Genomic DNA, 21,959 nt, shown 5'->3' with positions numbered 1-21,959 from the left:
AAATGATAAAAAGCTAAGCAATTATCTGTTCCTTAAAATTTAGCTACCTTATCGCCTTATCTTCAGTGGAATATTAGACATTTAAAATTAATTCAATTACTACATTTTTAATTATGGAATGTAATACTTTAAATTTTTACATAAAGCAATCATTTTATGAGCAGACCAAGTTAAATCATTCATTTTTATGTTCTTACACCAAAACAGTTTTCAGATTTGTAAAGGGCAATAATAAGTACTAAAGATATGCATATATATATGTCTATTTCCTCACCCCCACATTTTCCCTAGAAAATGAAGGCAAAGAAAGTTTACATCTCTAGCCAAATTTTCATTATTTAATTTCTATTGCCTTGATTTGACATTAAACCATGGAACGTATTTGCTAAGCCTAGTTCTTAGGTGTGGAATGCCTTATATAAAATTAAAGCATAATTGGTGAAAATGCAAAGACATTTTTACTCACAAATGGCTATAAACGAGGCAGACACTTTCATACTCTTTAGCTTGGAGAATAGATACATACACAGGAATATAAGATGCTGCAAATGGTTCTACACTAGTATGTTTATTAACTGTCAACATAGCCTTGTCACACAGCACCCCAGTGTTGCAGGCTCAGTGGCAAACCCAGGCCCCATCAGAGGGGGAGCAGACCTACCCACCCCAAGTCACACACGTGCACCCACAGCCACCGTCTGTGCCCTTCCTCCCACAAACACGTGTCCTAAGGCACCTTCACTTGGGGCCCGGGTGCCCGCAGAACCGCAGCACAGCTCAGCGTCCACATAAAAAAATTCCTTGAGCTGCTTATGTTGCTCATCATTTCTCCTTTTGATCCAAATTATTTGTGTTTCTGCTTTGTTTTTTTAACTAGTAATATAAACTCTTTGAGGTTAGGCTCCATAACTGAGTCAGCGTTGTATACGCCGCAGCAGGTTGATATTGTTGGTGCTTAACAATGTGTTTGAATGGATGCAGAGGCACAGAATGATATGCCCAGAATGAGGTCATGACAAGCTTCTGACATTTGGTGCAGAAGCTTCCCGCAGACACTAATGCACCTGCTGATGAGCACAGGCCTGGAACCCACTGAGCGGCTCAGGACAGGAGGCTGGGAGTTGGGAATGAGGGAAAGTGGGAGACCAGAGTATTAAGGGAGCAATGGAGAGACTCAAGAAGCTAATGAACTTGGGTATGGGTGTTGACCCTCAGATGGCCCAGCGCCGGTCACCCCTTTCTCTTCCCCATCATGACACTTTAGTGGGATCTGGGGATATCTCCCCAGACCACAGTGCCTTTGCTAAGGGGAGGGCAGCCTTGCCTCTCTGATGGGCTTGACCTACCAGCCAGTACACTCTCCACAGAATGAACTGAGGGTTGCGAGGACCCACGTCCTCTTCCTGAGGGACGTTGGCCAGATGTGGCCACAGGAGTGAGTTCTCTGGGGAAACGGGCTCAGCAGGGCATTGTCCGCTGTCAGCGGCGTCCATCTGTCGGCGGCCCAGGAGTGGCAGCTCAGAGGGCTCTAGGTCTGGCTGCCCACAGAGGCTCCACCCCAGGGCAGTGCTCAGCCATCTGTGATGCTGAATAACTCCTGCATGAGCGGGGTGGCGAAGGGGTGTATGTCCTGGATGCGCAGCAGCCGCCGGGTGTGCTGGGCATTGATGCTGCGGAGCTCAGTGAGCATAGCCATGATCTTCAGGAACAGGAACCTGTGTGCCAACCAGAAGGAATGTTGAGGGTGCAGCCCGCCCTTTCCCTGACCCACCACCCCAGGGCTGCTCTAAGGCTGCAAAAGCTCAATCCCAGGACATCTCAGGTCAGCCAAGATTCGAAGCTTGGCTGCATTCCTTCAGCTTCTCTTTCACCCTGTAGACAAGAAGAGCAGAACGACCTGCCGGGTGCTTGAAGGGGGACCCGTCCTCTTCCCACTCCCACCCCATCCTCAAGAGTTGCATCTTGTACACAGAGACCTCAGTGGGTCCCGACATTACAGGTGCCAAATTCATGGGTTAATAGGTGGGGTGTGGGAGGAGGGGGGCAGGGAATTACTGCCTTGGTTAATGTCCAGGGGCCCAGGACTGAGCAGAGTAGTCATGGAGGTTAGGGGCTGACGGCTGGAATTCCTTCCTGGAACTAGCTTGGACTCTAGTGTCTGAGACATACCATGTGCCTTAGTTTCCCCACAATGGAAAAGAGAATGGACACCTCCAGCCTCCTGGCTCCATACAGGGAAGAACTGAGAAAATTAAGGCACAGCCACTCCCAGCATCTCAGGACAGTGAGCCAAAAAGCAAGCTGGTGCAGGCCAAGTAAGGATTTCAGTTTTCATGTTCACACTGGAACGCCCAGTGCTGGCCTTAACCCTCATGGCCTTGGGCTCGGGACAATCCAAGTTTGTCTCTGGGCCCATGGGCATCAGACTGGGTGCAGATCACAGGAACTAGTGAGGACCAGTGAGGGTGTGGAAGCCTCTGTCTAGGCCAAGTCCTGAGCAGCCTTTCTCTTTTGAGTTAGGACCAAAACAAACTAAAAAGTTTCCTACCCTCTGTTTGCTTGTGTTTTTCCTGGAAAGTGGTTAGGTGGTGGTCAGAAGTGTGAGCTTTGGACATGGTCTGGCTGGGTCCACCTCCAGATCCCAGCCCTCTGGCTGTGGAAGCTTGGGCGACTGCCCTGAGCCTCAACTCCCTCACGCGTCCTCCCTCCCCGGGAGTGCTCACCGGTGGGTGGGCTGGGGCCGACAGCACTCGATGTAGGCCTTCAGGGTAATGGCGAATCGCTCCTGCAGCTGGTCTATCACGCCGCGCTGCATGACACCTGGGCGGTCTGGAGGGGCAATGGGGCAAAGATGAGATCATTGTAGCCCAGAACACAGGCAGTGCCAATCAACCACCTCCCAGAGCCAGAGTCACCCAGGCCGGGAAGTGAGGAAGGACTAGGGCTCCGAGTCACTCCATTGACCCAAGGAGAAACCAGCCAGAGTCCCCATCCTGGCTTGCAGTGATGGGAGCACGGCCATCCGCTGGGAGCTTCCCTGGGGAGGGCTGGGGGGGTGCTGCTGCCTCCTGCAGGTAAAGCTGAGGGGGCGTCAGCCAGCCTGGGGGAGGCTGTCACCTGGGGAGAAAAGGGAGATGGCCTGCATCAGCACATACTCCTCCTCATGCAGCTGCAGCTTCTTCAGCATGTAGTGGAATTTCAGCATGGGCTCCAGGAGAAATTGCTGGAAGCCACCTGTGGATGGTAGAGGATAGAAGCTGACCAAGGTCCAGCCTTCCCTCACCAAGGTCTTTTTCTCCATCACTCAGTCTCCCTGTCCTGCAATCCCAGCGCCTGCATGTCCTGGCGCAGCTCCCTTCCTCCCACAACTGTCATCTTTCCCTCCCACTGCGGGACAGGCAGGGGGGCACCTGCAGCGTCTTCCAAGCAGTAGGACAGCCGACCACACTCCCAGGTCCCCTTCTCCGCGTTGAACACTGTGTTGAATCTCAGTTGGCACAGCTCGAAGGTGGCGCCCTTCAGCAGGGAGATCTGGTCCTCAATGGGCAAGTCCCTGGCAGCAAGGACAGGGAGGGGAGGACAGCTCCCTGGGAAGCCACCCACAGGCCAGCACCAGCACCCACTCCCCTAATCCAGAAACAGTGAGGAGGTGAGGAGCAGAGGTAGCCGGGCTCCCTCCCCTGAGGGTTACTGCCGTTGCCTTCTGTTGCCTCCGATCTCTCCCTCACACTCCCACCAAGCAGACTACTCTTCCCTGCCGTATCCTCTGCTCCCCTGCCACCTTCAGGGACTCTGGGACTCAGGGACTCAGGGACTGCCCACTGACCTTGGCGCCCAGGTCCTGTACAACCTGATCACATCTCCACCCCCCTACACAGCCCCTGACCGACAGCCGATGCTTTGGCTTCTGGTCCCTGGCTTCACAGTTTCCACCTCAGTTCAGATTGTGACAGATTAGCTCCTATCCTCCCAGGCCAAGCTATGTCTTTGCCCCTCTTAGAAGTCTTTCCCGAGTGCGGTCCTTCTGCAAGTGCCACTCCTTTGGCATGAGCTCCACACAGCGGGGATATTTGCTTCCTGTTGTCTGTATTGGTTTTAACATGTATATACCTACTTCTGCTGTTTCTCTCCAGGCAGCCTAGAAGCCTTTAGCCCCACTTCCAGCTCGGAGCACAGGCCTAGCCATGGTGACCGCCTGGTAAGCCTCTGACACTCATGGTTACAGTGACACCCCTCCCATCCTGCTGGGACCGCTCCCTCCCAGCCTGGGAGGGCCCCACCTCTGCAATGAGGAGGTGATCCTGACGAGGAGGAGGTTGGAGAGCCTGGGCAGAGGCCACTCGAGCTGGCTTGAGGAAGCCCTGCCCCTGGCTTTGGTCTCCTTGGGAGTTGAGGCCCTGCACGCCTCTCACCCACCCTTCTGTTGGATCTACAACACTGAGCTACAAATGCCACGAAACTGGTCTTACTCCTTGTGTCCCCCCATTGCCTGGCTCAGGACCCAGCAGGCACCTGGCTCTGGTACCTCCAAATCTGCCCTCCACCACTGATTAGCTGTGACCTTGTACAAGGTTCTTAACCGCAGTAAACCTCAGTTTTCATCTGTAGAACGAAGGTGGTAGTGGTGCCTTGGGTCACTGTGCTCAAAACTGTTGTCCATGAGAAACAGCGAGTGGCCTCCCAGCCTGGCGTTCCAGTGTGAGCCAAAGGATCTCAGCAGGAGTCCTCCAGGGTCCACATTTGCAGGCAGCTTCTCCCCCTGGCCCCTTGAGCTAATCTGTCAGATCTGAACCCCACACCAACCTGCTGTCACCCTCACCCCATTAAATAAGTCCTGTGTGTCTCCCACAAGGCCACAGGGGAACCTGTGGGCCCCTAGGATGTAACCTGCCCTCAACCTGCTCCTGAAACCAAAGGTTCCTTGTGTGTGTGGTTCAGCCCCATCTGACCAGGCTCAGCACGGCAAGGTGGCCTCGCCACAGGAAGATACACCCAGCATGCCCAGCCCTAACAGACCACATATTATAGGGCTGTGGTTCCCACCACACCAGGAAGTCCCCAGGCCTCCTGCTAACCACAGTCACCCATGACTGTTGCCTCTGCGCCCAGTTCCGGGGAGCCCCAGCCCTTTGGCTCTCAGGACCACCCATCCTCCCATGGCCTTCTCAGCCTTGTCTTGGTGGCAGACTGCTAAGACCCCAGCATCCGTTCCTCTCTCTCCCCCTTTCTTCTCTCCCTGGACTTCCTTTCCTTCCCTTCCAACTCATTTGTTGCTCAGGAACTGTCAGCTTTGATTCCCACTCTTTTGTGAGGGGTAATGGAAGGCAATTACTGTCTGAATGTCCACCATGTGGTGGGTGCTCTTCCGATGTTTTCTTATTTCCTATCGCGGCCCTGCAGGGCAGGTATGATTAGCGCCTGTCTTGCAGGGGGGAGGCTGAGACACCGTCAGGTTGAAGGGCAGGCCCACAGCCACAGAGCTAACGAGCCGTACAGCTGGGGCTCTATTTCCCAGCAGCACCGGCTGCCCCGGGGCAGAGAAAAAGGAGGGTCTTCGGCACTAACATCCCCCAAATTCAGAAGGATCTACCCTAGACCTTGTGAACCTCTTGGCCATTTCCTGTTCCTTTCCACACCCATCCACCCAGGCTTCACGACCTACCTGAAGTAGGAGAGGACTTTGGCAAAGTTGATGATGCCTTGGAACATGTAGGTTGACATGTCAGCTATGTGGGGCAGCAGGGAAAAGATCTCTTTGCCGCTGTTGTCAGCTGGGGGTTTATAGTTCCAGATGCTGCCGTCCTCCCCCCGCAGCTGCAGAGAGAGCTTCACAGAGCACATATCTTTTCTGATCTGGCTCAACTTTGCAGCTTCTTCCGCTGATGGGGCCGTCAGCGTCCCTGGAATCTCATGGCCACTGCTAAGCACCTCAGGCAGCTGGGACGCACACCAGGAGGTGGAGAGAGGAGAGACAGTAGGTGTTTTGATTAAGAGGTCCCCATTCAGGCCCTAGATAGATGTGCACACCCTGAGAGGATGCACAATTGCTGGCACTCACACCCACACATGCATGTGTACTCACACACGTGTACACACACACACACACACACACACAGAGTACTTGTTTCTTCTAACTGGCCTCTTTCAAGTGGTGCTTTCTGGATCTATGAATTAGTGGTCACACACATCCCTGCTGGGTCAGAATGGAGGGTGAGGGGGACCTCCAACCCGTGATGTGTGCCGAGCATCCCAGACATTGGGCTCAGAAGACTCAGAGAGGAGGATTAGGGAACCACAGACAGAAGGAGCAGCTCTGAGGCCAGTGGGGTACCTGAGAAGCCTCTGAGCTAGAGGGGAGGGAGGGCACTGGCAGCACACGTGTGGTTAATAAATACCAATTCACAAAGGTCACACTCCTAACAAAGCCTGGCCTTGTCCTCATAAAGCCCTGACAGCCAGCCATGCTGGGGAACCTCCTAGCTTTCCCTCTATCCATCGCTCAGACCCAATTCCTACCTGCTTTGAAGGAGAGAGCAGTGATTCTCAAACCTGAGGCTGTATTGGAATCACCTGGGTGTCTTGCCCCCATGCAGAGTTTCTGATTCAGGAGGACTGGGCTGGCCTGGGAATTTGCAAGCTGATGCTGCTGACCCAGGGACCACACTTTGAGAACCCCAGGGAATGAGACTGAGGTTTGAGGTGCTAGCACAGGAGTGGGGCCACTCTAACACTTCCTACCCGGAAGTTCTTGAAATGGGAGAAGGTGGTGTCAAAGGTTTTCATCTGAGCATCCATCAGCTCCCTGATCATCATCCGCTGCTCTTCAGTCAGTCCCTGCATTCCTGAAGGCTGAGTCCCAATCCGTTCTCTCTTCCTCCTCTTGATCAAGGCCCGCCTCTGCTCCACGGCTGCATCAGACATGATCACTGCAGGGACAGCGGAGCAGGCTCAGGCACGTGTGCCCTGGTCAGCTTCCAGTCCCAGGGGAGCCGCTGTAACTCTCTCAAGGCAGCAGAAGGCATTAGGGGAAGGGGAAAGTGATGGTGACAAGAAATCCACCCTTGTCCAGACTCCAGAGGTTGGTGGGCTCCTCTGAAGAAACACCTGGGTGAGGACCGAAGTCGCTGGTGCAACTGGTGCAGCTCGTGTGCCGCCCTCTGCAGGGGGCTTGGGAGGACACTATGGGACCAGGGCTTCTGAATCCAAAGGCACTGAGCTTATGTGAAAGCTTTGCCATTGACTAACCATGACCTTGAACACACTTCTTAACCTCTCCTGCCTTCAGTTTCCTTCTTTGTAATCTGGAATAATCAGGTTAGCTCACACTGCTAAGATGAGACATTGCATCTCATCTTAACATAGAGTGTCTAGCACAGCTCCTTGCACACAAGAGATATTCAATAAATGGCACCAGATATTATTATTTTCTGGTGGGTTATATGCCAACAAATCTCCTCAAAGTCCTCCAAGATCTCTGAGTCTTCAAGACCCAGAAGAGCTGGGGCTATGGCTTAGCAGGAAATAGCAACTGCAGCCACTTCCTATATGGCCTGGAGCCTTAGGGTCTTCCATGGATTTCTGGAGATCACTCATGTGTGCAGAGCAAAGCTGAGGAGTCCTTGGAGGGAGAGATGGAGGACGTTTGTCACCAGGGACACCTGAGTGGGGACCTTGCTCTCAGCTGGCTGCGGGAAAGGCTCTCTGCCTGCATGCCCAGAGAACTTGTCCCTGAAAGAGGCAGCCCACAGCTTTGGGTCACTTTGTGTTCAGTGGAGACAAATATATACTAGAAGCTTCCCTTCCCCAGCTCCCATCCTAGATTGGGGGCCCAGGGAGGAAAGGGTGAACTATGGGGAAGATTTTCTCCATGAGCTTTTAATCTCAGAGTGTCCTGGGAGCACAAAGATACCAAAGTTAAACAGGTAGAATGAGGATGCCCCATGGCACCTGTCTGCAAACAGCTTCCCTATAAAGATCCAGGTCTGGAGCAGCTGGTGGGTGCTGGCCGCTACAAGGTGGAGCAGTGGTATCACACCTCATGTCTCCTGCTTCCCTGGGCCAGATTCACCCTGGCCCAAATTTCGTTACAACACCATAAGAACAATTAGGAGAGGGACAAAAAGAATCATGCAGGGGCAACTGCGGAGAGGGAGAGGGCACAGCCCTGGCCAGGGATGCTCACCCACCTCCCAGGGCAGAGATTAAAGACGCCCTGCGTCTCTCCTCCCGGTGGCCGCCTGTTGCACGCAGACAGTAGCTCACGCACACACTGTCCCGCACATCTGCTCGCGCGCTCATGCACACGCTGGGCACGTCTATCTGGAGCCCTTGTGCCGACACCCCCATCCCACCCCCGCCGGCCCAGGGCCCCGCCGCTCACTCTCCTTCTTCATGCCACTCTCCAGGCACTTGCGCAGGCGGCAGGCCTGGCACTGTCGCCGGGTCTTACGGGTGATTTCACAGGTGCCCTTCCGGTAGGGGCACCTCAGCCCGGCATTGCGTTTCATGGCCCTCCTGTAAGAGAACGAGGAGAAGTGGGGCTGCGTTGTGCCCGGACTCCAGGCCACACCCACCTCTGTCGCAGCCCCTCCGGATCAGTCGCCCCCTCTGTGGGCACTCCCTCGCCTGGAGCTGAGCCAGTTAGCCTCTGCAGGAAGAGTATAGGGGCTCTGCCAGCTCGAATTTACTGGAAGTCCCTGGAGGAGGAAGAGCAGGAACTGGGATTGTGCTCTTCACAGGCAGCTGCAGCCCTCGGCGACTCTCTGGGACACTCCAGGCCCAGGCCCAGCCCTAGCACCTTCCCCTCTCCCCTTCTTCACATCCTTGTTACCAGGGATGTTTCCATGGAGATGGGCCTCCTCTGGGGTTTCTCCTCCTTGGAAGAGGGAGCCAGAGGAAACCGGACCCCAGGGTAAGAAACAGAAGCAGCCCCCTCCCTTCCGCAGCTCGCATCCTGGATTGGGAAGCCAGGGAGTGGTGGGTGAGTTTGGGGAAGCTTTTCTCCCTCACGGGGAAATGGCTTCCCCATCGGAGGGTGGATTCCCCTCGCTGACCTTCGGGGCAAAGAGGTTCAGCGCCCTGTAATGGGGGAGCATGCGGGCACCGCATCACAGGCCTTGCACAGATGCGGTGCCAGGGGAGGCAACGGGGTAGATGCCTTTCAGAGAATCCGCCCAGCCACCTGCTCCCACAGCCCAGAGACCCTGAACTTCCCACAGAGACCCAGTCAGTGCAGCCCTAACTTCATTTCCCCCATCTCCACAGCTGGGTGGGAAGAAAGACATTCCGCCATGGCTCTGGCCTCTAGTTCTGGACCAAAGTGGAAAATGAGGGAAAGCTGGGAATGGCCAGGCGGGGCTGCAGAAGGGTCCCTGAGGGCGTCCCTGGGAGGCTGAGACCCCTGCAGGTTTGAGCTTGGAGGCCTGAGGCCTCGGGCCAGTGACCAGGCTCGGGGCATGTTCTTCACAGACACTATTGCTGCCTCTTCCTTTCCTGCCCACACAGGTAAAAGACCCGGATGCTGCTCCAAAGTCCACCCAGAATGGGTAAAAGGAGAACCCAGGGATCACATTTATTAAAAGCATGCTATGTATCAGGTGCTGGGCTAGATACTTTGCAGAGCTTTGCGAATTTAATTCTCCAAACCCTATGAATTCATCATGTCATCTGCCTGGCACAGATGAGGGAGACTGAGGCTTTGAGAAGATAGATCCCCAACTGTCCTCCAGGTAAATGACAAGCTGAAATCTGAATCAGGTCTGCCCGATTCCAAGCTCTTAGGCACTATGACGTGTTGCCTTCTGGGATCCCGGGAATAGCACCCGAATGGGCAGGGGAGAGCAGAGCACTCCCACACCCCAAGGCAGTACACATGGCTGCTGCTGGGACAGCCGCTCCTGTGGGCTCTTCCATGCTGGCCATATCTAGATGTGGCACAGATATCCACCCTCTTCCACGTGGCCATGTGGCATGTGCCAGCTCAGGGATCTATCTGGTGATCTTTGGTAGTGACTAATTCAGGAGTAGGCTGGGTCCCAGCTCTAGCCAGTGTTTCCTGACGGAGTCTTCTAGGAAAGGTTCCCTTCCTCTTGGAGAGAGGAAGAGATGCACTTTTTTGTTCCTCTGCTGAACATCATGGTTACTGCCTGGGACCCCCGGCACCATGCTTGCCCAAGGGGAGACAGACTGAAATCAGAGCTTTCAGGTAGGACGGCTGAAGAGGAAACTGGAAAGAATGGAGCTGCTGAATGCACCAACCCGACAGCCTTCAGACTTCTCATTGCAAGAGATAGTATGTTTTCCTTATTGTCAAACCAGTCTGAGGCAGTGTCCTGTGACTTACAACTGAATGCAGCCTGACACCGCTGGTGTGTTGTCCCTCTTATAACAAAAGACCATTTGCAACGCAAATGTCTGTTTCTCCCTGGAACAAGACGCCTTTGGATCTGCCTATTTTTATTTGAATGTCCAGCCAGTCAGGCTGGCTGTCCTGAAAATGCACAAGGTTCCCAAACGTGGCCCCTGAGATAGGAGCTGCTCCCTGCATACCCATCCCTTCCCGAGGGCACACCGGGAGTGCTTCCTCATGCACCCCTCCTTTCTTGTCTGCTTCTTTTCCTCTTGGTCTGAGCCCTGTGCCAAGGGCAGCCTTGCTGAGCTGGCTTTGCTCCGTCCATCTCTTCAACATGAGCCCCACCGTCCAGGGCTGCCTTGCTGTAAGCTGGGACTTTTTAGTCCTTACTTTTTTGGTTTTCCCTGTTTGTCTGTTTCTAGGTGAGCTTGTTTTGTTATATTTTTCATTTATTTTATGCCATTCTTTACTTAATAACCACCCCCAAAAGACTGATTTGAACACTTACATTTTGTATTTTCAAATTCTTTACTCTTTTACTGACTGATCCTCCATTTTATTCAAGGACATACGGAGAAACCAGGGCATAGCTTAATGGGAGGGAAAATTTCCTGGATGGAGCAGGAAGACAGAAGAGGAAGGACTCCTCTGAGATATTAGTGGCTCACTTGAGACTAATTAGGAGGCCTTTGGATGGGCCACCAGCCCAAGTCTGGAGCTGGGGGACTGGCCAAGCTGAGGCCCTGAGATGCTGCCCAGGAGCTAATGGCAGGCCCTAGGTGGGTGTGACCCAGTGGTGGCAAGGGGGCAGAGGTGGGTGGGTAACTCTACCTGAAAAAGCCCTTGCATCCTTCGCATGTCATGACATTGAAGTGATAACCAGTGGCCTTGTCCCCACACACACGGCAGATTTGGGGATCCTCATCTTCCTCGTCTGCATTGACGATGGGCTTTCCAGTAACGGAGTCTGCCTCACAACGCACAAGGTCAGCATGGTCCCAGCTTTCTTCAGGTCTCACCTCCAGGTTTGCTTCTGGGCCTTTTAGACTAGAAGTGAGAAAACCACAGGGGCTGAAAGGGCTAGACAGTGATGTGACACACAGAAGGGAACACGCTGTCCCTTCTGTGTGTCACTCACATTTGGGCCTGTGTACTCAGGAGCTGACCTCTCATGGAAGAAAATGTGGATGGGGAGTCAGAGTGATGTAAAGGGAGATGTAACCATGACATTTTCTATCTAACCATAGAGCCCTGGAGTAGATGTGAACAAGAACATGGAAGAGAGAAGGGAAAGAGGGGAGGGGGATGTGAGAAGAAAAGAGCAAAGGCTGTCTGAGTTGGATTATGGAGGTCACACTTGAGTGGACTGAGGTCAGAGGGCCACGAGCTGGTCAAAATCCTGGACAAGGAGCAGCTCGTGGGATAGTTGACTTGTCAAGGTGATGTCTGGGATTGGAGAGATCCGAGGAAGATGGTCCTTCAGGTATGATGTGGCCCAAGCTCCCAGAGAGAGTTGGAAAGGCAGAGAAAGGTTTTCAGGTGAGTAACCAACAGATGGGGAGAGAGTGAGTGTGGAGCCAGGATCACGATATAGGAGGAAGGTGGCAATGTCGTGGCAGAGCCAGGACAGAAGTGGATATCTAATACCTTGTGCCTGTTAACAGAGCTGTCCTCACAATGACCTCCCCAGCCAACTTTCACCTTGCGAGTGTAGCTTAAATTCTACTTGGAATGGGCACCGAGGATGGTGAGTAGAAATCAGGGACTGTCCTGTTTATTACTCTCCCCAAAAGTCTAAGCTCTGATTACCATGGGTGACCACACGATGATGACATTTCCTTTCTAAAACCAAAATAGAACTTTCAGTAAAATTTCAACACACTAATTTCTGTTTCCAACATCATGACAGATGATACCTTACCTTACCGTTTTACCTGAAAGGGTAAATAAGAAATTAATCCATCCCTGACCCTGGCCGTCCAGAAAATTGTGAATAAAATAGGCTGACTGGAAACTTGAACAGGAATGGGGAGAAATTTCCCCTGATTTTTAAATTAAAAGTCGTGTCCTCATGTAGACTTGCAGACAAAATGTATACTTTATGTGTTCACAAAAACCTCAAGCTGAGAATTTGATTTAAAGTGCTCTTAAGTTGCTATTTCTCCCAGACACCCACAAAAGCAGATGCAAATCCTCCTTTTTGGAGGAAATCATTTTCCACTTTTCTTGTAGGCACAATTATTTACACGTAATTTCCAAGTAATATGAACAAAACCTCACAAATCACAAATCAAAGACTAACACAGCATCATGAACAAGAGTCAGCAAAAACAACTCAGAATTAGACATGCAAAGACTCCCTGAATTATCAAATGTGGAATATGTTTAAATAAATAGCACAGAGGTTGAAGACATAAGTAAAGAACAAAAGGCCATAAAACTGACCAAGGAGATTTGAAAAATGAATAAAAAATTTACTATAAACTCTGAGCAAACAATGATTCTACAAATAAAAATGTCTTGGGAGTTGGAAAAAGAAAAATAATAGTAAAATATGCAACAATATATAAGTTCAGAGACAGATGATCATAGTGAAAGTTTTCTAAGGTTCTGTATTGTTGAGGAAAGAAAAAGATTGTAAATAACTTAGATTTTAAGTAGTAAAGTATGCTTGTTAAAATGTCCAGGGTAACCACTAAACGTGTGGAAAAAGAATGCATAAACTTGGAAGCTAATGGAAAGGAAAAAATGGAAAGAAAAAAAAGTCCAAAAGGAGGTAACTAGAGAGATAAAAAAAACAAAAGGGTGAGACAAAGAGCACAAAATGAATGGCAGAAATACCAAATATATTGATAGTTAAATGTAAATGTATGGAAGGTTCCCCTTAAAAGACACTGAGAAAAATGGTTTCAGCAGATGGCTAGGGCAACCTAAGGTTCAGAATTAATATTTTGGGGCTGATTTTGAATTGGAGAATAAGAGATGGAGCAGATACAAAAATGGTAACTAACAGCTATTGAAACTCTCAGTGTTCCAGGTCCAGAACTCACTGTCTTAGTCCATTCAGGCTGCTATAACAAAATACCATAAACAGAGTGGCTTATAAACAACAGATATTTATTTCTTACAGTTCTTGAGGCTGGAAGTCCAAGACTAAGGCACCAGCAGATTTGATGTCTGGTGAGGACCTGCTTCCTGGTTCACCCAGGGCACTTCCTCGCTATGTCCTGGCACAGTAGCAGGGGCTGGCTAGCGCTCTGGGATCTCTTTTGTAATGCTCCTAACTCAGTCATGAGGGCCCCACCCTCTTGATCTAATCAGTTCCCAAAGGCCCCACTTCCTCATGCCGTTGCCTCGGGGGTGAGGATTTCAACATATGAATTTGAGGGGGACATAAACATTCAGAACACAGCACTCATTGATTCCTCATAACAATTATGATGACATTTATCATTTTGCTCAATGAACATGTGTTGAACATCTACTACATAGCGGATACCCTGTTACCTATGGGTCCTTTTTCAGGTTCTATATAACCTAGAGGTCAATCACTCTTTTGGCAAAAATCCAGGGCCTTTTTAACCCCCCCTAACTACTCACAAGCACAAAAAGTTTTCAAAAATCAGAGGGTGTCTCAGGTAGAAAAAATTTTATTAGGAGGGTAGTATTTCAGAGTGTATATGGGAGGAGAACAACCTTCCTTAAGTTTTCAGCATCATTTGGGAGCCATCAGGGACAGTAGCGTCTGGGGCTATGGAGACAGTTGACCAAGATTCTGCACGTAAATTATGAACTTTGGATGCTAGAAGATGGTGAGATGGAGCTTCCTCAGCAATAAATATAAATGCCATTCCCCAGAAGAGAGGTGATAATTGCTACATGAATCACAAGAGAAGCCCAACAGATGATGTAAAGTAAGATGAAAGAAATGTCACCAAAGGACTAGAGAAAAGACATTTACTTAAACCGTGTCTAATTAACACTTTCCCCTGTTCCTTAATGAAGAGATATGAGACTTAATGCCAGAATCTCACTCCATAGTATTTGCATAACTTTTGTTTTGCTTTGTCTAAGTTTACTGTTAAATAAGCACTCTAGCACATTCTGTAGTTCAAGCTCTCATATCCTTATGAAGCCCCAGTTAGAGAGCCCATGACAGCTATTCTCCAAAGACGGCCCCCACTGAACGATGCCTCCCCAAATTCACACCCTTGTGCATTCCCCTCCTGTGATGAATCTAGGATAGTCTATGACTTGCTTTAACTGGTTGAATGTGGGGAAGTGACAATTCTGGGCCTAAGCTGTAAGAAGCCTGGTGGCTTCTGTTTTTGCCCTTTGGAGAGCACTAAGACACTGTATAAGAAAGTCTGGCTAATCTGAGATCACACAGATGAGAGAGGCTCAGCTACCCCAGCCCCCCAGCTGTCCCCACCAAACTGCAGACATGGGAGTGAGCCCTCTTGGACGTCTCAGCCCTGTTAAGCCTCCAGATGACGGCAGCCTTAGCAAAGGTCATGTGCCGCAGAAGAACTCCTTAGCTGAGCCCAGTCAACACAGAACAATCATGTAAGAAAATAAAATGGTGGTTATTTAATCCAGTAAATTTAGGGGAGATTTGTTACACAGCAAGAGATGACGGAAACAGAATCCCTGGAGTTTTGTTAGAAATCGTTCTGAACTGGGAGAGTGGGAGAGCAGCTGGCACCCTGCTCCTACGCAGCTCTTACATCTGTCTTCCTTCCAGAATGGTGCCCTGTAGGCAGGAAAATGGCAGCGACTAGGTGTCTGGTATGTGCCAACCATGTCTCTCTTTCATGCGAATTTAATGAGACCAATTAGAGGTGTACTTTTAATTGAATACAGCTGTGTTTGCTTCTAAGCGTTGCACCTGCTCCTCACTGCGCTTAGTAATCTGTGAAATCTAGCCCGAAGAGGGTTGAAATGGTTGGCTCTTGTATTCAGTGAAAGTAAAACACTTTTTCAGCCAGGCCTTTGCAAAAATAAGTAATTGTAAAATCTAGTATTTGGGATGAATACCAAAGCTAGGATTGTGTTCTCAACAACGAAGAACATAACTCATTTATTCAATAAATGAGTGAATAAATCAATGAATTTAGTGTTGCTACATGGCTAAAATCACTGAGTTGCTGAAGGCATTATCAGGCTGGCCTGAGCACACACACCCCCACCCTCGCATGGGTGAGTCTTTGACATTGCTTAGCTAGTAAGAGGTGGAGGCAGAATTTGAACCCAGGTCATTCTGACTCCAAAACCTGTGTTCTTACTTCAACATTATGCTGCATCCTTCACAAGATTTATTTTTGAATGTGTCAACCGTTTTTTAAACCTCCTTCCTTTCTATGACTGCCTGCAAACTTTTCCCTAGGTGGTTCATTTCAGAGTCCCTCCTAGTCATGCCACTCCTTGGATGAAGGCTTCTGTTCCTAGGCAGGAAGTGATTCCCAAAGATCCTCAGCCCTTGACATTTCGATTCTGGTTATAACAGAAAGGACCACGGAACTTTGCTGTGGCCCTGGCCACACCCGGAGGCATCTTGTCCCACACCCTCCCTTTCAGTCAGAGAAAAGTTTGACCAGTTGCAGGGAGGCTTCCTCTGTATTCCACACCCTTAGCTTTCTAAGCACTGGCTTATGTAAGCAGGTGACCATATGTCTAAAAGGACCTGTGGTTTTCCTGGGGCTGACAGCCCCTGTGACATACTGACTCAGTGATTCTCAGTCTTTGTATTTTAATCAGTGTTTACTATTGGGGCCTTTTGTTTGTTTGTTTTTCTCACCATCTGGGCTTTTTGCTAAAACCAGCTTTGGCTTAGTCACAAGTGTCCTTTGAAGAGGACTACACTTTCAGGATGGTCCCTGGACCCCAAGATAGTTAGGCTTGCTGAAGGCTCTGTGCTCTGATCCAAATATTGAAGTTAGCAAAAACTTAAAAGTAACTCTGATAAATGAAAAATAAATAGAAGATAATATGGACAAAAGGGATGAAGGCAAAAAAAGTTTCAAAGGAGAATTGCAATCTATGGAAAGTAAAAGACCTAGAATAGCCAAAATAATATTGAAAGAGAACAAAGTTGTAGGACTTATACTTTATTTTAAAACATACTACAAAGCTACAATAACCAAGATAATGTGATCTTAGTATAAAGATAGATATAGAGATTGATGGATCAGAATTGAGATTCAAGAAATAAACTCTTACTGTTATCATCAATTGATCTCTGCCAAATATGCAACGCTATTCGATGGAGAAAACAACAGCCTTTTTAAAAATGGTGCTGGGAAAATTGGATATTCACATGCAATAAGATTCCTTTAAACCCTTATCTCATACTGTACACAAACATTTACTCAACATGGGTCATAGTCCTAAATGTAAGAGCTACAGCTATAAAACTCTGAGAAGAAAACACAGGAGTAAAGCTTCTTGACCTGACAAAGATTTCTTAGATATGGCACCAAAAGCATAAGCAATATGAGAAAAAATTAGTAAATTGAAATTTAAAATGCTTACACTTTATACACTTAAGAAAGTGAAAAGATGAGTCACAGACTGAGAGAAAATATTTTTAAAATCATACATTAAATAAGGAGCTTATATTCAGAATATATAAAGAACTTACAATTCAATAATGAAAATATAATACAAATAACCCAATTTAAAAATGGGTCAAAGATTTAATAGATATTTCATCAAAGAAGCTATGAATGACCAATAAACACATGAAAATATGCTCAAGACCATTAGTTATCAGAGAGATGCAAATTAAAATCACAAAGAAATACTTCTTACAACACACAAGAATGGCTACAATCAAAAAGACAGATAATAAATATTGGTGATGATGTGGAGAAACTGAAACCTCATATACTGCGAGTAGTTACATAAAATGGTGCAGCCACTTAGGAAAACAATTTTTCAGTTATTTAACATGTTAAACATAAATTTACCATATAACCCAGTAATTCCATTTCTACATACCTACCCAAAAGAAATGAAAACATATGCCCATACAAATGTTCTTAGCAGCATTATTCATAATAGCTCAAAACTGGACCCAAATGTTCATCAACTGGTCAATTGGTAAATAAAATGTGGGATATACATGGAATAGTAATATACAATGGAATATTATTCAGCAGTATAAAGGAATGAAATACAGATACAGGCTAAAACATGGATTAATCATGAAAACATTATGCTAAGTGAAAGAAGTATACCCCAAAGACCACATATTGTATGGCTCTATGTATATGAAATGTCAGGGAAAGGCAAATCTGTAGAGAAAATAGATTAGTAGGTTGTCTGTGGCTGAGGGTGAAGTGGGGAATGGCTGCAAGTGGACATGAAGTTTCTTTTTGGAGCATAGAAGTGTTCTGAAATTAGATTTTGATGATAGTTGCATAACTTTGAAAATGCGATGTGCTAAAAATTATTAAATTAATCACTTAAAATGATTGAATTTTTATGATATATAAATTCTCTCTCAATGAAGCTATTTTTAAAAAGATTCGACTAGAAAAAAAAAGAATCAACTGCACATTCCAGAAATTAACAATATAGTAAATTAAGAACTCATTGGATGTTTTAACAACAGATTGGATCAGCAACAGACAGGAACAGTGAATTCAAAGTTAAGTCAACAGAAGATATATAAACTGAGGCACATAAACAAGAACAGCATTTTAAAAAGAAGAAGAACAGAGAATAAGAGACATGTGAGGCTCAGCCAAATGGTCTGACATATATGAGTAGCACAAGAATGGGACAGAAGTGGTATTTGAAATAAACTGGCCAAGTAACTTGAAACCAATGAAAAAAAGATTAAACACACACACACACACACACACACACACACACACAGTATGAAACTGCTGAAAATCGATGACAGAAAAGAAATCTTGAAAGTAGCCAGAAAAAACAAATCAACCTCAAAGAAACAAAAATAAAATTGATGACTGACTTTTTAGCCAACATTGTGAAACAAAAAGACAATGGATTGGTATCTTTACTGCACTGCTAACCAAGAATTATGACACACAGTTTAATTATCTTCCTATAAAGGCAAAATAAAGACATTTTCAGACAAGCAAAGGCTGAAGAATTTGTTGCCAGCAGATACTTGCCTTACAAGTAACACCAAAGGAAGTTATCCTGGATGAAGAAAAGTAATTTCAGAGGGAAGCATGGAACATTGGGAAGAAATGAAGAGAACTAAAAGGGTAAATATGTGAGTACATAGAAAACAATATTGAAGGTTTAAAACTACAAGAATAATACTGTCCCATATATGATACCTACTAGAGATATGTATGTATGTATAAGTATGGGTGGATGTGTATATATATAATTTTCTATATTTACCCAGTTTCCCCTTTCCCCTTTACAGTAAGAGTTGGGTGACCAAATGCCTGGGGACTGACATCCCAGAGCACCAGCGCAACAGCTTTAAGAAGGGAGGAGGGTGAACAGGGCAGGAGAGCCGTGACACCTCCTGCCTGGCCAGCCAAGCTCTCCCATAAACAGGCTGTTCCTGCTGCCTCTTCAAGACTTCATTTCCTTTTTGTGAAATGGTCATTTTCAGTCCAAGATCCCCTGTGTTTTAGGGGAGTAGAGGAGTGCTCAGGACTTCAGAAGTCTATATTAACCCATGAGGATGGGAGGGGAGGGATATATATATGCATATATATATGTGTGTATATATGTGTGTGTGTGTGTATATATATACACACACACACACACACACACACACACACGTGTATTTGTGCAGTTACTTCTTTTGCTAAGGGGCCTCAAATCCTCTCTTAATGGGAGAAGGAAGGTCTTCCACCAATGACACACACATAAATGTGGGAATGACTAATTGTGACCAAACAGGACCCAGCCTTTTGCTCCCTGGGGCTGGAGATGCAGTGGGTGTTGTCTGGCCCTCACTGTCAAGAGGGCAGGTCCCAGCCCCGGCCACGGACATTGGACTAACTGGCTGTACTCACTAATTTCTCTGGTGCTCAGTGTTCCTGCAATAAAATGGAAGCTGCTGGAAGAGGCTGGCCTGGCTTGGGCAAGCAGAGGGAGAGGAGAGTGCGCTGCTGCAGGGGGTGTTGCCACAGGCAGATCTGGCGGGGCAGGAAGTGAAGGCAGAGGAGCGAGAGGAGCCGCAGAAGCAGACACCACTCAGAAGGCGGCCCAGAGGGGACCCCCCAGGTGGAGGGCGCATCCTCCACAGAAGACAAGTTTGGACTTGGGGAGAGAGAAAGGAAGGAGAGTGGTGCGTCCAGAGATGATAATGGAAGGGAGGGGAGTTCTGAAGAAAATGTGCATTAAGTTTCTGCTCCAGAGCGAGAAAGTGTCCCCAGGAGCAAATGAGAGGACGGGGCTGGTGTTGGGAGCGGGAAGGAGGAGAAGGTAGACAAGGCTTGAGACAACTCAGCACTGAAAAATGGAGCAAGGAAAGGAAGCAGAGCACCCTTGAAGAGTTAGAATGAGATGGAATCTGCTGTGTGGGCTGAGACCAACAGAGAAGGACGGTGGGTCACAAGCAAGCAGGGACTCTCCAGGGCACCTACCTTGGTCCCAGATCAGACTGAACGAGACTCTGCATTAGTTCCACGGACCTGGGGCTTCCTGACTGGCAGGGTGTTAGGCTGTGGGGTGCAGCACATTCAGCGTGAGTGTTTAAATGATCTGAGATGACGCAATGATACAAGATAAATCATGACTACAACCTAGAAAAAAGCCACCAAAACGTGCAATTATGCTTGTTCCTCCCCCCAGAGAAGGACACTATGGAAGCGAAGGACCAAAGGGAGGTGCTGGGAAGAGACTTTGTGCCCCGGGGGAAAGAGAGAGGGCAGGAAGTGATCGACCTTTGGTGATTGGACCTTTGGAATCAAATATTCAGAGACTCTGCATGAGCACACGGGTGAGCGCTGCGGATACATCTGGGCCAACCGGCCAGGAACTGGGTATAGATGTGGGTTGTGGTGGGGAAGTTTGGCAGAGACGTAGGGTGAAGGAGAAAGTCCCACTAGAGCAGGAAAAGCAAAATACCAGAAAGGGGATGATCTCCAGGAGAGAAGCCCTGATCAGGGCAGGGTGGGATATACTTATAGTTTGAGAAACAGAGAGAGAGAGAAAACGAAGGAAGTGAGAATGGGGGAGTATAGTTTAGAAAGAGCCAAGAAGCAAAGTGAAAGAAGTTCAGGCAAAAGTAGAGGACCCGTCTCAACCCTTTCCAGGCGTGGGCAGCATTAAGAGGTGAGGAGGGCAGATTACCTGGGACCCAGAGAAGGCAGGGGACAGCGTGTTTCTTAAGGGAGCAGGAGAAAACAGGAAGGAGGGCTGCCTGCCGTGCCGAGGCCAGGGAAGAAGCACAGAGAAAGGCAGACAAGCTGCAGTGCTGTGGCCCTAAACGAGGAGGGACAGCTGACGGGGAGAGCCGAAGCAGGGGACATGAAGTTCACAGGGCAGTGGTGCCAGGGACACCTTATCACGCTCTCCTGCCCTGTGCTCTGCCCACCCCCACCTCCCTGCGGCACACAAAGCTTGTCTGTCATTGGAGCGTCCCTCACCACCTGCCTGCACTGCACTTTGCCCTGGTAAGGGACTCTCCGGGGTCACAGGCAGGAGGGTCACTGTCTGAGACACACATGAATACAAAATTATGTACCAAAGAGAATATGCAGTTGTAAGAAAGAATAAAAAGGAAATCACAATAAATTACAAATATTAAAAAGAACAAGTAAGAAACATCACAAAATCCAGAAAAATAGCATAACATTTTAATTAATTAATTCCATGGCATGCCTCTATAATATTTTCAATTGTGTCCTCGTGGCAGGCAAAGTAAGCGCTGCAAAGACGCCTGCACCCTACTCCCCGGAGCATGTGAATGTGTTTCCTTATGTGGCAGAAGGGTCCTCGCAGGTGTGATGAGGGTGCAGGCCTGGAGATGGGGAGAGCAGCCTGGGGGATCCAGGTGGGCTCAATCTAATCACAGGACTCTTAAGGTTGGAGAAACTTTTGTAGGTTTGGTGACAAAGAGTTGTGATGTGGAAAAGGGTCGGATGCTAAGTTGCTGGCTTTGATGACAGAAGAAGGGGCCATGAGCAAGGGATGCAGCGGCATCTCCAAGTTGGGAGAGGCAAGGAAATGGATTTTCCCTCCAGAAGGAAGCCTCCATTCACTGGGCAGGGGTGGGACGGCTTGGCCCACAGTGGCCCCGTCCTGCCTCTCTGCCGAGCCATGATTCTTTAATCTTGCCTGAGTGGCAGGGACTGTGGCTGCTCATTTTCCTTGTAGCAACCCTGAAGGGGGAAGAGTGGACTTTGGCTAGAAGAGAATGGGGTGGGCAGCAAGGTGGGAATTCCAGTGACATCTGATTTTGATTAAAAAAAAAACCCATCAAATAACTTGTTTTGTTTTGTTTTAGAGGCAGGGTCTTGCTCCGTCGCTCAGGCTGGAGTGCGGTGGCACAATCATAGCTTGCTGCAACCTAAATCATCAGGGCTCAGGCTCCCGAGTAGCTGGGATTACAGGCACGCACGGCCACCGCTGGCTAACTATTTTTATATTTTGTAGAGATGGGGGT

General features: G+C 48.4%; 1 protein-coding gene across 2 annotated transcripts; it reads right to left on the bottom strand.

Moving 5' to 3' along the window:
* Positions 1-346: 346 nt before the first annotated feature.
* On the bottom strand, positions 347-21,757 carry NR1I2 (nuclear receptor subfamily 1 group I member 2). Of its 2 annotated transcripts, XM_069475098.1 has the most exons (10): positions 20,645-21,756; positions 19,936-20,013; positions 11,183-11,398; positions 8,381-8,514; positions 6,739-6,926; positions 5,663-5,937; positions 3,411-3,553; positions 3,118-3,234; positions 2,724-2,829; positions 347-1,715 (listed from the first exon to the last, which is right to left on the bottom strand). In XM_069475098.1, exons 2-10 carry the CDS (start codon positions 19,968-19,970, stop codon positions 1,571-1,573), a joined length of 1,359 nt encoding a protein of 452 aa, XP_069331199.1. In that variant the 5' UTR covers positions 19,971-20,013; positions 20,645-21,756; the 3' UTR covers positions 347-1,570. The 2 variants fall into 2 exon arrangements, with proteins under 2 accessions (XP_069331199.1, XP_069331200.1); XM_069475099.1 differs by having other exon boundaries at positions 1,619-1,715; positions 3,156-3,234; positions 19,936-21,757.
* Positions 21,758-21,959: the final 202 nt, after the last annotated feature.

This window comes from Eulemur rufifrons, chromosome 7 (assembly GCF_041146395.1).
Source record: "Eulemur rufifrons isolate Redbay chromosome 7, OSU_ERuf_1, whole genome shotgun sequence".
In the NCBI taxonomy this organism is placed as follows: Eukaryota; Metazoa; Chordata; class Mammalia; order Primates; family Lemuridae; genus Eulemur; species Eulemur rufifrons.
This window is presented reverse-complemented; position numbering and strand designations above follow the sequence as displayed.

What these genes read in the sequence shown, in the direction of transcription:
- NR1I2 (XM_069475098.1), bottom strand. Translation starts at nt 19,970, where the DNA reads ATGCAGAGTCTCGTTCAGTCTGATCTGGGACCAAG. An exon ending in CTGCTTGGAAGACGCTGCAG is followed by an intron (nt 3,235 to 3,410) that starts GTGCCCCCCTGC and finishes TACCATCCACAG; the next exon opens with GTGGCTTCCAGCAATTTCTC. An exon ending in CATCTCCCTTTTCTCCCCAG is followed by an intron (nt 2,830 to 3,117) that starts GTGACAGCCTCC and finishes TTGCCCCTCCAG; the next exon opens with ACCGCCCAGGTGTCATGCAG.